The sequence below is a fragment of the Diabrotica undecimpunctata genome, chromosome 5 (assembly GCF_040954645.1).
Source record: "Diabrotica undecimpunctata isolate CICGRU chromosome 5, icDiaUnde3, whole genome shotgun sequence".
In the NCBI taxonomy this organism is placed as follows: Eukaryota; Metazoa; Arthropoda; class Insecta; order Coleoptera; family Chrysomelidae; genus Diabrotica; species Diabrotica undecimpunctata.
Window position 1 is genome coordinate 143066012 of NC_092807.1, and position 17488 is coordinate 143083499.

The window sequence follows — 17488 nt, forward strand, 5'->3', positions numbered from 1 at the left end:
CAGTTTCTAAATATACATCTTCAGAATCACTGTCGTCGTCAAACGTAACTGTACCGAGGTTGCAGCATATTTTCTCCTCTTCTTCTTCCTCAGTACAATGTATGCACAAGTTCGTACAATTCAAACTAGGTTTTCTGTACTAAGGATATTTTGTTTTCGGTATTTTCCGAGATTTCCGGGGGGAGGGAAGGGGGATGGGGTTGAAAATTATGTCATCATTATTAAAACTGCGACAGACTATTCCAGCCAAATTAAAAAACAAAAGTTTTTACGGTGAATTGCAAATGGACTCAATTTTTCCGAGGTTTCCCATATTTCCCGGCCAGTGAAAACTATGTAGTTATTCATGTTTCGACGAGTTACCTCAGATTAAAAAAAGAGGCTTCTAGCTGCAATAGAAGCCGAGGTAATGAACATTTTTCCTACGTGTTTCAATTTAAAGTTCCGATCTCGAAAAAAAAAAAAAAACGGAGCTGCAACAGTTATCCCCTCCACTTTCCTATGTCGATCTTTCGAAAGTACCTTTAGAGAAGGGCTGTAAGCTTCGTGAAAGTGGATGAATTTTATAGCTATATAAATTTCAATATAAAGTTTAAATTTTTATTCAAAATTTGTGCAAATTTTACTTCTTAATGTGTATAAATAATGGAGATATGATTTTTTAAAAAATAGTCCCTAACTTCGTTTCTATTGGTCATAGAAGGTTTTTTTATTATGAGTCATCTAGTAACTCCCATCTATGTCTTAAAAGCTTCAGATATTTGCGAAAAATTTTGCAGTGAAATCGATAATTTTTGCATAACCAGACTGGGCTAGTTTTACGATAAGTCATAAGGCACAGTAAAAAAAATATTTGCAGATATTAATTTCACGATATTAAAAAAACTGCAATTTTTTAACCATGTTACTATACCAAATGGAATTTGTTAAAAGTTAAATGGGATTATTCAATTGGCAAAATGATATGTGTGTACTTTTTTGTGTGTACCTAATAAAACGATTCAATTTCATTCCATGATGTAATACGTTTAAACGAGTGATTTTTACAAAACGAATTTTTAAAAAATTAATAAAATGACATAAAAATACTTACTTTCTTGTAGTTTGTAAAAGGTAAAGAGAAGTCTTGATGATCTATGCAAAAGTAAATTAAAGAAAGTATAACATAAATATAATTTATTGAAAATAAAAGTAACTATAAAATATAAATAAACTATACAACTAAGACAGGTAACAAGTATAATAAGCTGATGTGATGTTTATAGAAGTAGCTAACAAGAGTTTAGGAAGAATTTTAGATTTTTTTAGGCAGAAAAATACGTTTGAGTTCTTGTTTGATTAAACCTTCATGCACCTTTGTTTTCATTTTGTTAAAACTGTACTGAAGTATTATTATATATATATATATATATATATATATATATATATATATATATATATATATATATATATATATATATATATTATTTGGTATATTTCTTAACTATAAACAAAGTTTCGTAAACAGAGAATTGTGTTCAAATACAGAATTTGTTTTATATAGATAAGTGAGCTTAAAAATAAGATTTCTGCTATAAAAAAATCTAAAAAATATCCAGGACACACAATCAATGAATTGTACTATCGTTTGATATTTTGATATGTTTTAATTGGAAGATCTACTGATAATAATGAGTTTAAATAAAATGCTAAGAACCGCATCGAAAACAGCGAGACCTTTAATATTTTACTGCGATTAGATATTCTACAATATCTGGTTAAAATATCTGTAAATCTATAATACTTGTTGGCGAACAATTATACAATGGATTATTTCTATATGCCCCGTAGTAAGCTTTTGACACGGTATCTGATACAACTATAAACCGAATTTTATTCATATTTCGTTTTTTTTTAACTTATATCCATTTTTTTTTGTTATCATAAGGCTAAATGGGTCTTTGTCTGTCTATGCTATGTCGTTCCATTCAGTCCTCTCTTCCTTTCGTCTTCCGGTGGCTAAAAATTTTCTTTGTTGATTTTATACCTTCTTGTGTCTGAATAAGTCCCATTCATGACAGCGTTTGACTTTTTATAAATCATACAATATTGTGACCTTGATTCAATTAATTAAAATCTAGTAGTTTTTTTAAGTCCTCATAAAGAAGAAGGGTTTTGTCAGGAGATGCATTCGACAGTAAAAACCTTGCCAAAACAATGGAGGGGAGGAATATAGGAAGGAATAACAGTTTGAAAGCTAGGGCTGACCTTTGCGAAAAGTGAGCTAGGGCTACCCCTTAGAGGACAGAAGGAGCCAAACTAGCTAGTCCTGAGTATTGCAACTCTCAACGTCGGAAGCATGACAGGTAAAGGAAGAATGCTCGCCGACCTTTGAAATGGCATGGGATGTGGCTGTTATTAATACATTCTTAATGAAGTCTGAAGACCAATGTGTTACCTATAGTAGCGTTGGAACGGAAAGTTAGATAGATTTTGTACTGTATAGAAGTCAGTTAAAATAGGTAACTAACTGTAAAGTGATAAAGGGTGATATAGCTAGTCAACATCGACTGGTGATAGTAGATACAAAGATAAGGTTGATGTGGAATGAAAAGCAAGTAGGACACCAGAAAGTAAAGTGGTAAAAGTTAAAGGATAAGAATTTGGAACAAGTCAATAAGTGCTGGAGGAGCTTAGAAAAAAAGATATGGTAAATGCCTGATGGGAAGCCAACAGTAAAGTTGTGGTGCAAGTGGGAGAGGAATTGCTAGAAAAAACATCTGGTAAAGGGCCTTCTAGAAACAAAAAAACTTAGTGGTGAAACAATGAAGAGCAGCAAAAGGTAAGAGAGAAGAAAGAGGCAAGTAAGAAGTATGTCAAGTCTAAAACAGAGAAAGGTAAGGATATATACAAGGTAGCAAAGAGGAAAGCAAAGCACGCTGTAGCTACTACTAAGAAAAGATCGTCTGAATAGCTGTATAATGAGTTGAAAACCCCCGAGGGATGAAAATATTATATTATAGCATTGCTAAAGCAAGGGACGAGTCATCAAAGGACGTGCGGCAGATAAAGAGTGCAGATGGAAGAGTGTTAAGAACCGATGTTAAAATAAAGTAAAGATGGTATGAGTACTTAAGAAAGTTGCTAAATGAAGAACACTAGAGGAGAAGCAGACGATGCGGGATCCCAAATGAGAACGTAATACCAGCGAAAGCGAGAGATGAAGTTGCCAAGGCGTTAAACGGGATAAACAATGATAAGGTATTAGGACCTGATGGAATACCTATCTAGATTTAGAAAGCTCTAGTAGAGGAGGGGTTGATTTTTGTGGCAAATAATAAGTAGAATATATGAGGAAGAAAAGATGCACAATGCATGGAGAGAGAGAGAATGTAATGGTATGATTGTATAAAGATAAAGGGGACATTTAAGACTAGAAAAACTGTAAGATCTAAAGAAGGATAAAGTTAAGAGGAGAGATCTGTAGAGCAAAAATTAAGGAAAGAGACATTGATAGGAGAACAGTTTGGGTTTATGCCAGAAAAGAGGACAACGGATGCTTTGTTTGTTTTGAGACAGATGATAGATAAGGCGAGAACAAAAATGTATTGTATGAGAGAAAATGGTTTCCTAAGAAGTACGTAAGGCTCTGTTCCTGAGAAGCATAATTCATTGCATAAGTCCGAAAATTTTCAAGTGACGGTTGGTTTGTATCAAGGCTCTTCACTGATTCTCTACTTGTTTAATTTTGTTAATTGTTATACTGACAGAGAAAGTAAGGAAGGTAGCTCCTTGATCAATGCTCTTTGCTGACGATATCGTGTTAGTAAAGGAGAGCAAAGAAATGTTGAAGGAGAAGTTGGAGGGTTGGAGAAAAGCTATCAAAGAGGGCGGACTTAAAGATAGTAGGGCTAAAACAGAGTATATGTAGTTGTATGGAAGAAGAATGGTTGGGAACATAGAATTGCTTGGAGAAAAACTAGGACGAGTAGGAGAATTTAAATAAATTAGCTCCTACATAACACAGAAAATGGAAAACTAGATCGACATATTGTCCACAGATTCCAGGCTAGTTGGTTTAAAAGCGAATGAACGGAATACTCTGTATTCGAAAAATCAGGGAGGGGCTAAAAGGAAAGATATACAAGAGTGTAGTCAGACCTGCGTTGGTGTACGGTAGTGAAATGTGGACTATAGGGAATATTCAGAAAAAGAAGACGGAGGTAGCTAACATGATAATGTTGTGGGTGTTGGGTAAGACTAGAATGGACAGTATCAGAAACGATTTGACCAAGGAAAGGGCCGGGGTGACTCCAGTTTCACAAAAGATTCAAGAACAAAGACTGCAATAGTTTGGATATGTTAGACCTAAAAATGACAACTATGAGGGACAAAGGACATTGCTGTTAGAAATAAATGAAAAGTGAGGTAGAGGAAAACCAAGGAGAAGATGGAAGGACTGTGTGGCAGAGGACTTAAGAAAGAAAGGTTTAGATAAAGACGACCAGATTAACAGAAATGAGTGTCGACGAAGAGTAAGAAACAGCGACCCCTAAAAAGGGAAAAGCTGAGGAAGAAGAAGAAAAAGAACCTTTTTCTCTTTTCTCAGTATCTTTCGCTCCATTGTCTTCAGTTGTTTTTCATCTTTTTTTGTCAGTACCCAGATCTCACATGCACAGATTACTACGGGTCTCTGCGAAGAGATTGAAGCGATATGATCCCTTGGACCTACTAAACCGTTCCTGACAGTTCCTATAGTAGTGGAAGCTACGCCTTCAACAGCGCCTAGCCATTGCGATCTGTGCTGCTTTTAACATTCGTGCTCGCGTATCTGTGTATGTGCGCATCCCACCGGTAAACAAGCCAATATTTGTGTTCTGATGCTTTGGTCACTGGACGTTACATCTCTCTGACATTGTAAAGACAAATAATTTTACTTGTTTGTTGTGTAAAAAAATGTTAATAAAAAAAAATCCTAAGAACTAGGTGGAACAGTATGATTTATAGTGTATCTCTCTGTCTCATTCTCATTCTCAAATAGCGAAGTCTATGGTATACCTATAGTTTCGAATATGTTTCAGAATTTTGCTCTTTATACATATTATATACTTAGTTATATGTTGTATTCATTGAGTATTCATAGACTTTTTTTAAGAGCACACTGTTTTCGACACGGATTTTTTAAAAAAACAAAATTTTGAAAAAAAAATCTTTTTGCGGATGAGTAAACAAGAAAGTGAAATTTTAAGTGATCCAATTTTGAGCTTAAATTATAGAAACATAAATTTGTTCACACTCGTGGTTGCCAATAAGGTTTGTAGAAATTTCTTGATAACCACCTCGACCCGTAACAAGAACTTCATTATTTTGGATACTTTTTAGCCATGGAAATTTGTTCAAATAATTATACAGGGTGGTCCGAAAATGATTGAAGACAGAATAACGCAGAAAGATGCTATTCTGACTACCTTGGTTCAATTATTAATATTAACGAAGGGGAAATAGTATAAAAATGTTTCTATAAATCAACAATTGTTATTTCTCCATAAAAAAAAACAGTTTGATGTTAAGGATGAATTTAAAGTTCTGTCTTCCATTATTAATGGACCATTTTGCATGAGCTGTTTAAAAAAATGTACTTTTTAAACATCTTAATATCCGTATGTTAAATAGTAATGTATTAAAATCGAAATATAAAATATTTTGCTTTCAAATATATTTGCCTTTATATTCTTGCCAAAAAAATTATATTTAATCATTATAAGGTTGTATTACGTAAAATATTTAAATAAAAATTTATTTTTTAAGCAAGATGTTTTAAAATTATCTTAACGTTTAGTTTTAGCAATCTATTAATTAAACTCTATGGGAAGTTACAGTGTAATAGTTTTTTTTTTCATTTTTTTTGCTAATGATTTCATTGTTTGTTTATAAATTCTTAAAAAATTAACAACTTTAGACAACGTTTATAATTTTTATGTATAATTTTATCTTTGCTTAGAACAGCCGTCTTGTGAATGATACGTAATGATGAAAATGGGTCGAAACTTTTATTGACCACACTTTTTAGTGATTTTAATTAGAAAATATGACGTATACATTAATTTTCGTAATGTTGGTACTGGTTGGTACCGTGGTGGTGTAGCTTGCGTAGGTGAAGAGCTCTGAACTGAGTAGGGGCTTTTCAGCACTTCACGAAAGACGGACTGGGCGGGGGAAGTCCTCAACCCCGACACGGCGCATCCCAATGGCTGCTAGGGAACGTTCCTGTAGATATACAGGACAGGTGCGAATAAGGTACAACCAAATAAGTACCCGCGGATCAACTGAGGGCATGACATAGGGCAGCAGCTATGTCATTATTGCACTGGGGCTATATGATCCATACAGGTCTAGTGTTAATTACTCACAGGCGACAACTACATCTTAGTTTAACCGGCTGTGGGACTGTGATCAGGCAGGCAGCGGAAAACCACGTGATTATCTTCCCAAAGAGCGTTATGAAATGTCGACTAAGCAAGACAACTCTGTGCTCTGCAATGTAGCTAGCAACCGGCCCCATATCGATTCCGGGTCGAATGGTGTGAATTGGGCGACCAGGCAGATGATTGTGGACGACCAGGCAATATCTGCGAAATGGGATACTGGAAGATCAAACTTAACATTACGTAAAAAACACCGCATCGCAACATGGAATGTTAGGGGGCTGAATGTTAAATGAACTGATAAAGGAGAAGATAGATATCTGTGGAATATTTGAGACACACTGGGTAAGCCAAGGACATTGGGAGGCCACTCACTACAAAGTTTTCATGTCAGGAGCTAACAATTCAGGACAAAAAGGCGTATCAATATTAATTCAAAAACGTTGGGAAAAATATGTACACGAATACCTTCCAGTAAATGATCGAATAATCAAAATAACTCTAAACGCTAAACCAGCCAAAAGCCAAAAGCGGCAGAAGATATAGTAGAAGAAACATGCCACCTAATACATCAAACCATCTCTAACATTCCTTAAAAAGAACCAATGATGATAAAAGGAGATTGGAATGCAAAAATAGGAAAAACTAAAATAGATGACCATTTGAAAGGAACGATAGTTGAGCATGGCTTAGGCAAGCGAAATGAACGAGGTAAACGGCTTCTTCAATTTGCCATCGATATGGATCTTAGTATAGTAAACACAATGTTTAAACATCATCCGCAAAGATTATCAACATGGTCTTCGCGTGAAGGACGATACAAGAACCAAATAAATTATATTCTTGTCACTAAACAATGGAGGAGCTCAATAATCAACGTGAAGACAAAACCAGCTGCAGATGTGGTTACGACCACAAAATGTTATAAGCAGAATTTTGCATTAAGTTACACAGTAAAACAATAACAAATAAAAGACAAAAATTGATTCCAAAATACCCGGAAAAGTTTAGAGAAGCATTAGCTGAAACTGACCTACCAGTGACTACCGGAGACCCTGACAAAACGTGGGAATACACAAGGAAATTGATCACTGAATTGATCCCAAAGACAAAACAGCTAGGAAAAAACATTGGATGACTGAAGAGATTCAATCTTGAAAAAGAAAGAAAAAAACTTAGAAGCGGCACATCAAATTCAAAACAAAAAGAAATAGAGATATGCACCATAAATACAACTATAAAACACTTGTGCAGAAGGGCAAAAATATTTATATTAAAAACATATATGTACAACTAGAGGAACATACTGCCCGCCAAGAATCTAGAGAACTTTTCTCAAAAGTCAGACGGTATTGCAGAGGTGTGGAAACAATATTGCGAAATACTATTCTGTAACAACGATCCAGACAACAATACAGAGAAAAGAAGTTATGAAAAAGAACCTTAAATATTGAGATGAGAAATTGAGGCAGCAATTAAAAAGCTAAAATTCAGAAAAGCAGAAGGAGAAGATGGAATAACAGCTAAAACACTCAAAGAAATGGGAGAATTAGGGACGGAAGTAATGCTTAGAATTTGTAATGAGATCTGGAATACCGGAAAGTGACCAAATGACTTGGGTAAACTCACGTTTATTCCCGACAAAAAAGGTTCACCGACAGATTGCTGTAATTACCGTACAGTAGCATTAATATCACACACGAGCAAAGTACTTCTAACCATCATCAATGAAAGACTAAAATCTCTTTCCACAAATTCCCCAAGAACAATGCGGATTCATCCCTGGTAGAGGAACAAGAAAACATATTCTTGATATTCGTTAAATTATCGAAAAATCTCCAGAGTTTAACATAGAAACATATTTATGCTTTGTTGACTATTTCAAGGCCTTCGATACCGTAAAATGGGATAAAATGTGGCATATACTTGGAGAAATTGATACGTCAGAACATTTAATCTATTTATTACAAAAACTATATGTAAATAATACTGCTTAAGTAAGAGTTAATAATGTGGTTTCGAAAAACTTTAAATTAAAATCTGGGATTCGACAGAGATGCATAATATCTCCTATTCTATTCAATATATATAGTGAACATATTATGCGTCAATCTTTTTAAGAATGGCAAGGTTAGGCAACGATAGGAGGAAGAAAAATGAAAAACCTGCGTTATGTTGTATATTGGCGTCATCATCAGAAGAACTGGAACAAATTATAAATAGGCTAGGCACGGTGAGTAGGGAATATGGTTTGAAAATAAATATGCAGAAAACCAAAGTGACGATCATCGATAGAATCAGAAACATGGCAGGTTACGAAGACAGACAATTTAATTACTAAGGCTCCGTTATTACTATCAGTGGAGGATGCGAAGATGAGATCCGCCGACGTATCACAATGGCCAGATCAGCAACAGCCAAACTCAGAAAAATTTGGAAGAACACTGACATTACAAAAAACACAAAATTACGCCTTATTCGAGCATTGATATTTGCTATCGTCACATATGCTTCAGAAACTTGGACAATACAAAAAGTCGATTCAAAGCATTTTTTAATGGCATTTAAAATATGGGTCTACCGTTAAATGTTGCGCATACAATGGACCGCCCATCGCACAAACAAGTTAATTCTAACAAAACTTAATTTAAAAACTATACTCATCACAACTATCCACCAAAATATAATGAGATATTTTGGACATATAACTAGAAGAAGAGAAGGCATGGAGCGAAAGCATGGAAGGACATGACTGGTTACTCAGTCTCCGAAGAAAAACAACGCGCACAGGAGAGAGATACTTTAACAGAAATAGTCTAACAAATTACATAACACCGCTACATCCTTACGAAGGAGAGAAGATAGAGGAGGAGGATGGTACTGGTAATTATTTAGTCACGATAATTTTAACCGTTTTCGAGAAAAACACACTTAAATAGTTTAGTGTTGGAGAAGGGGGTTTCAAATATTACTGTATTTATGGAAAGTGCGCTTTCGATTTTTAGATAATTAAAAAAAAATGATTTCTTGTAAGAGAAATATTTTTGCTTTCATTGTCTTGTGTATTGTTGCATTTTTCTAAAGCTATGATAAATTATTCAATGAAAATGCCGCGTCCTAATCATTTCAAAAATGAGAAAATGCTGGATATAATTTGTATATACGCACAAAATTTTTTTTGGGGTCTCTTAGTAGCCAGATATATGTTGTGCCTTGCCCATCCAAGTACGTTAATGTTCATAACAAAATATAAAATGATAAATAAAATGTTATTTCTTATCCAAAGTAATGCATTTTGGCGATGTTGATAACAATTTATAAATATAGAATGAATTGTTGTCAAAAGAAAGACAATTTAACTTCAGCAAAATTTATCTTTTAATTTTATTAATAAATATTTATTATAATGGACCTATTTTGGTAAAAATAATCCAATTCTAGTTTACGTTCCAACACTTATAACTCGCCCTGTATATAGTTTAATATGTCTTTAGTGCATTTTCTTTAAAATGTATTAATACAATTAATCTGAAAATATAAAGTTAGCAACACTATAAAAAATAATATTTACTTGGTAAATTATTTTTAATAGGTATACGGAATGCACGTTGAGGAATGTTCTCGTATTTTAACAAATTTTAGAATGTTATTAACAACCTGTAGGTTTAACGTTAAGAAAATTTTAATTTGTAGATATTTTAGAAGCTCTTTTGTTTTACTTGATATTTGCTAGTATATAATAATTGCATAATATATTATTCAGGCTATAGTTATTTTAACATTATATTAATATTACTGTAAATAAGTATCACATTAACGACAAATCTACAAAGTACCTATGTTTCTATTACCATCAAGGATCCTATAAAGGCACTATTTTGCAATGGTAACATATAAGGTAGGTACTTATAATACTTCAACATGACTATTAAAAGTCATAATCACATACAATCCTATATGCTGAAAATTAGGTCTATTCTAACAAATAAACTAAATAACTAATTGAATATATACTTAATACTTATTAGAGAATCACCAAAAGACTTAACTTTTCACATAAAAATAATACAGAAACCTGCTTCGTATGCACTTAACAATACTGTGCCGATGCTACAGTAGGTACTACTATTTGTTCATTTTTAATGTAAGAGAATAATAAAAAAAAGAATATCAGGTTATTCCTCATAAATCTTTTAAAATATGATAATGGAAACAATAAACAACAAAATGAGGTTATCTAAGCACTTAAACGATATAGAATACCGAAATTACAATCTGAATAAATAAAATTTTAGAGACGAAAGAAGAAACCTATTTGGCATAAAATCATATACTGGTTATACTATTCATCTGTCGACCGACCCGCTTTACTCGCATATTTTCAATTAGTTTCAAATCCGCAGATCCACTTTGGGATATTTTTTCTACCGTGTTGGAAAATTATTTTTGACTAGTTTATGACATTAGACTTGAGTGAAACTTGATAATGGAGTCAGTCGTGCAGTCCGCTGAGCTATCGAAATATTTAATTAAATTTTGAAAATATTGACAGTAATCTGTAGCATATGAACTAACTAATCAAGTCAATAATTAATAAATATTGGAAAATAATCTTCATCTTCTTCTTCTAGTTTATAATCTTTTGATCTATTCCGATTCATCGCTTTATTGTTGCTTGAAAAGACTATCAGCTATCACTCAATGTTTTTGGTTGACTTCCTTGTAGGTATATAATTTCCAACTCTTTGAATATAACGCAATTCAATTCTTCTCGTGTGACTGTACCATTGACGTCATATTTACCTTCCCCATAAGATTAGATTTTACACCATACATAGTTTTGGCATATTCACCCAAATTCACCTGAAAAGGAAGGCATTTAACCAATGCATCTTACCAGTCTTGATCTACGGAGCAGAGACCCTAACTTTAACGAAAGCTACTGCCAAAAAACTGAGGGTAACATAAAGGCGAATAGAGAGATCAATACTGGACCTGACCTTGAAAGATCGCGTGAGAAATGAGGAGATACGCCGACGAACTGGCGTAGACGATATTATACTGCGAATCAATAAACAAAAGTGGAGGTGGGCTGGACATGTTGCTAGAATGGAAGACGGAAGATGGACGAAGATATTATTGGAGTGGAGACCAAGAGCCGACAAGCGAAGTCGAGGCAGACCACCCACCCGATGGACTGACGACCTAAAGAGAATAGAAACAAACTGGATTGCAGCAGCTAGAGATAGAGAGAACTGAAAACGTTTGGCGGATTCCTATATTTTATATATAATTTTCGTTTTATGAGTATCTTCCCTCATTCGTATTCCATATGTCATAATAAGTATAAGTCTTGTATATTCTAACTTTACTGCCGTATATTTCTACAGTTTTTATCACTGGTTTGCATTTATGCAATTGTATAAATGTTTTCAGATATGTAGCAAAACTAAGACGAATTTATCAATACCGAGGATAAAGATCAGAGTTAGAGAGCCGATGAGATGCAAACCAGTGGTCAACAAAAATACTGTGAAATATATATCATGGTAGTCCAGTTGGGTTAGACGAAAAAAAGGGCCAACCTTGCATAGCGAGCTGTTTCAAATGTTCTTATTTTAACATTTAGTCAATAGTTGCGTTAGCTGTGGTCTTGAATTTAGGAGAACTGTTCTCTGCACTGCTTAATATCTCCGGCATTTTCATCACATTTTTTTCGTGCGGTCAATATTTTTCCGAATTAATAGGAAAATAGTGGAAGGTGGGAGGAAGTCATTACTGCTTTTTATTTCGGTTAAAAACCAGAAAAAAAAAACATATTTTATATACATGATAATAGCTACAAGGGCTTTTTAAAATTAAAAATATATATTAATTTAATATAAGTCGATAACTACAGCAATTTCGGGTAACTTTGGCCCATCAGGGTGACTTTGCCTCGTTTTGGGAGAAAGATATTTTAATAACTAGGGCATTTGTACAATATATTATCAAGTAAATTTCATTATACCGCAACATCAGTACAATATGAACTGTACGAAATGCGTTCTAAAATGTAACCGTTTCACATAAGATTTTTTGACCAGGAAAAATTGGTTGGCAACTAATTCCAAGAGTAGGATTAATTAAATAGTTGCGTATTGAAAATCTGCGAATTACTAACTGCATTATTTCAGTCTAAACATAGACACAAAGAAGGTCAGGTATTATTTGCAAGGCGCTACAGAACTTAACGGTTTTCGGGTGACTTTGGTCCAGTTTGTTGATTGTCGGATTTTGGTCATTCGTTGGTTCTATATTAAATTAAAGTAAGTAGATGATGATTTTAAATTTGAATTTAGCCTTGTAACAACTGCAGGGTTTATTAACTTTATAGCACTAACGACATAGGTAACCTTTTTTCTCTTTTAGATGTCTTCCAATTACAAACGTGTTGCTGGTAGTAGAAATTATGGAAATTACACGGCAGACACAGTCGAAAGAGCTCTAGAAGCTATCAGAAATGGAGTTTTATCTCAAAGAAAAGCTGCAATTAAATTTTGAGTACCAGTAAGTACTTTAAAAAATAGGCATACAAAATAATATGGTGGTCAGATAATTTTTACGAAAGCTGAAGAGGACTCCTTCACGTCTCATATTTGTAGCTTATCTTTATACAGATTTCCATTGGATCAGACAGATTTACAAAGTTTAGTCAAACATAAAAGACTGGTTAAATGCTTTCCTTAAACGAAATCCGTTGTTAACTCAACGTTTTGCAAGCAACATCAAACGATCGAGAGCAGAAATCAGTGAAACAACTATAAGAGACTACTTTAACAAATTGCAGAATGAACTCGTCGGTGTCCCAGCTAACAACATTTGGAACTACGATGAAACAAATTTAAGTAACGACCCCGGCAAAAAGAAAATTTTAACAAAACGTGGGATGATAAATATCCTGAAAGAATGATGAATTTTAGTAAATCGGCAACATCCATAATGTTTGTGGAAATGCGGCTGGAGAAGTGCTATCTTCATAAGTCGTATATAAATCCAATAAACTGTGGTCGACTTGGGCAGAAAATGGCCCAAATGGGGTACACTACAATAGATCGAAAGGTTCACTTCTCTTTTATTGGCCAACATTGAAACACATTTCTGGCATTAAAGTGTTAATTGCTGGCAATTCATCGTCCTATATATCATTAAAAGTTTTACAGCTTTGTAAAGCAGAAAACATTAAATTCGTGTGTCTTCTTGCCAATTATACGCACCTACCACAGCCATTAGATGTCGCCTACTTTCGACCGATGAAAATAGCTTGGCGAAATATTTTGGTAGAATACAAAACACTGAATTTTAACACCAACTCAACCCCAAAAAGCACCTTTCCCACCCTTTTGAAAAAACTGGTTGAAATAATTAGTGTGAATGGCGGAAAAAAATTGAAAAGTGGCTTTAGAAAATGTGGCGGGTTTTCCCTAAACGCAGAGAAAGTACTAACCAGAATTCCAAACTATAAAACTGATGCTGCGCAAGTAGAAGTAAGTGACGCTGTTTTAAATTTTCTTGTACAAAAAGGGGATTACAGTTCACAGCTGATGGAGTTGTTAAAAGAAAAAGAAAAATAGAAATTGCAGCAGGAAAAAGTTTCTGTGCTGAAGATGTTAAAAGCCAACAAGATACTGCAGTTGCAAAAAAAGCGACTAAGAAGAAGCCAGTAAAAGAAAATGGCACTAAAAGAAAATCAAAACGGAAAACTGGAATGACAGCAAAACGTAACATTGGAAGGAAAACTGAATAGGCGATAATCAATTAAGCCAATAATCAGATTTGCGAAACAGAGAAAGAAAGTCTACAAAATGAGGTCCTCGGAGACGTTAATAACGAAGTTGTACTTGGCAGTAGCCTAGATCAGGAAATCTCTGAACAAGCGACCATTGCTGCAGCTGACTCTAGTAAATTGCCTAAACATGAGATGGTAAAAGAAAAAAACAAAACGTTTCAATAAAATACAAGATTTAGGAAACGCTGCAGATACTACGTCTAATTCTGCATCTAATGAGAGCTATAGGAATAATGCAGATTTATAAGAGTTTTCCTTTCGAGTTGGAGACTTCGTAATTGTACATATCCGACTACTTGGAAAGATTTCCAGGAAAATTCGATGGATTTGTAAGAGGTAGTAATAAATGTTACGGTTGGGTGAAAGTAATGGTACTGGGTGAAAGAAGTTTATGGCAATGGCCCGAAGTCGCCGTAAGAAAATCCTATCACTTGGGTGATATTGATTTCACAAAGCCATTGGAACTTGGAGATAACCGATATTTCTTTCCAGATTTAAAAAGCTTGTAAATCGGTTTATTGTTAATTTTTGTTAAGAAATTATGTTTATTGTAAACTTAGGCCCTATGTAGAGTTCCATGTTAGTTTTAGTTTTTTTTTGTGTTTGAAATTAGAATAAATATTTTTTATAGTTTAAAAACATGTTAGTTTCTGATTCATCTTGTAGGGTGACTTTAGCCCAAACAATAATAATCACAGAGAATAAATGTAAAATGTAGCTCGAGACAAAGACACCCGATACTAACAGGTGACTTAGCATACCACATATTTATTTTTTTAATAATAAAGTAAGCGCTTCTTTGTGTTTTAGTGTAATTTTTGTAAAAAAGTAGTCAAAAACTGAAATGCAAATAAATAAGGAAACATATTTTTATACATTCAGAATAGTGAAATCTACATTTAAACTTCGAAAGTGAGTCAAAGTCACCCGAAATACCGGTACTAAGAATAATTAGATATTACAACTTAAAGAATCAAAATTTTCAGATTGTATCAATCAGCTTTTTTATGATAACTTGTGTATTAAAATGAGATCATATAACCATCTTTAATTACCATTAAAACGTATTGTTTCCATTGTCATAATTTTTAATATGGATTTTAATACCAAACAAGAATAATGAGTTGTAAATATTTTGGACCGAGCCTAAAACTCTTTCAGGTTTTGATTGCATTTTATATACTCTTTGTTCGTAATCAACTTAGGACCTAGAATATATTTAGAAATTCGCCACCCCACCTCCTCCATTTGGTGTCTCTTGTTGTTTTCCGGCATAACATCGTCTAAAATTCTCAGTTCTCTTCTTGTAAATATCCAATCCAATGACTTTCTGATTCCGATCATTACCACTAACATCAAAGGAAAGAGAATTGATGTTTGGCTAAAAGATTTTACCATCCACAGGCAAATTAAGCAAGTCAATTGTATAATTGTAAATAAGTGAACTTTCTTTATTGGCACCTGGAAAATACGATAATATATTTTATTAAAAGAAATCGATGGCAAAAAAATATAACTATGAAAATATTTAAAATTTATATCTATTAGCGTTAATAATTTCCGTTATCATCCTGTAGATGACAACCAACATGCCTATCAAACAGGAAAATCAACTGAAACAGCAGTGGCCGAAGTAGTTTAGAAAATTAGTCACTCCATTAATAATTTAGAGATATTGCTTTAAATAGAAAGGGCATTTAATAATGCACTACCAAATTCTCTTTAATATGCAACAGCATCAAAAGGGATATTGTTCCCTTTGACACCCAAAAAGCATCAAGAAGCTCCTTCTACATAGCCACGCCTTCCGAAAAGAAGAAGATTTTGTTGAAAGGTTTTCAGAAAAGCGTTTAGTCCTCCGACCGCAAAAGCGTTTAGTCAGCTGACCGACTGAAGCCTGATTTCGGAATCAAATGTCGCCAGAAGTTAACAATCACGACGCAGATTGTCACTCTGGCCGGCCAATCACAAACAGTTTTATTACCTGCGTTGTCATTGGCCTCCCGACGGAAGATTGCTGCTAAATTGCAAACACAAAGTGTATAAAAAGGCAGCATATCTTCCGCTCGGGATCTAGTTGTCACTAGCCCCAGCTAAACCTTGTTGGCTGAGTGATTTTACTACGATTCTGCGTTTTATTATTAGCTGAGTGAACATTTCTTCGATTTAAGAAGACGTCGAAGCGAAGACAATTCCAAAGCTCTTAAATGCTTGAATGAATACGAAGCAGTGTGGCTACGATATCATTCGAACCACAAGGGGTACAAGAACTGGCGACTTCACTGACGGCCTACCTTTTGTCGAGGTAAAGAAAAGTCTGATAACGGACATATAATTACTTTGTAGAAGTCGGCTAGCAGCTTGGAGAGAACGCTTCCTGGCCAGATAGACACGATCTTTGAGATAAGGAAAGACAGGTTGCCTTATAGCTATTTCAGATCGTGTCGAACTGACACAGCCTTCCACTGGTCCACTGACGTCTCCGTTCGGCTCGCGGAGATAAGAATACGGCCGAGGCAAGAAGGCCCTGCCTGTCGTAAGAGGCGACTAATGGGTAGGAATCGAGAGGTGGAGAGCCGTCGCCTGAGGTGTCGGGTTTGTAGAAACGCACACGGTCGCTTAGGCGACACGGTCACCGGTCTACATTCCTAGTATCCGAGACGAGACTCTCGTGGGACCACTCTACTCTCATTCCAAAAAAGCCTGGCGAGGTTGAACGACCTGGGCCCGTACACACTTCTCCTGGCCTAGTGTCAGGCGTGGTGTGGGTGCCCCGGCACGTACCCGTCGGGATTTTCAAGAGTGGTAGAAGAGAGATCCTCTGCGGCGACCTGTCTACGTGCGAGGTGGAAATTCCTCTGCCTGCTTCGCCTATCCGCCGTGGGTGGGATAACGGGTAGGTGAGGTAATTGCAACACAGGTACTACGGGGAAGGTGGAGCTACATGAAACGTTTCTTGCATACGTGGCATGGCACATTCCCTTTTATTGTTGGACTCGTAGGGGCAGTGGATTCGTTAACGCTCGTATAGCCGATAGGCCAGGTAGACCAGGGTCCTGCCAAATTTTATTTGGAGGGCACAAAGCATAGCAATGGTCCACTGACGGTCAGAAGAAAATGAAAGCCCCAAGCAGGCTTGGAATTACTTCTCACTCTGTGGCCGAGCTCCGATAACATTTTGCCGCCAGAAACCTTTTTACAGAAATAGTAACCGTCCTTACAGGACCATAAATTATTTCTCGAAAGGTAGCGATAC

General features: G+C 35.0%; 1 protein-coding gene across 6 annotated transcripts in view; it reads right to left on the minus strand.

Annotated features, from left to right (window-relative positions):
• Positions 1-17488, minus strand: part of Ndae1 (Na[+]-driven anion exchanger 1) — a 207912-nt gene that overhangs the window by 26393 nt on the left and 164031 nt on the right. For all 6 annotated transcript variants that reach the window (XM_072532888.1, XM_072532887.1, XM_072532891.1 and 3 more), the window contains one exon: positions 15472-15693. In XM_072532888.1, coding sequence (XP_072388989.1) covers positions 15472-15693 — 222 coding nt within the window. The remainder of the gene's footprint in view (positions 1-15471; positions 15694-17488) is intronic.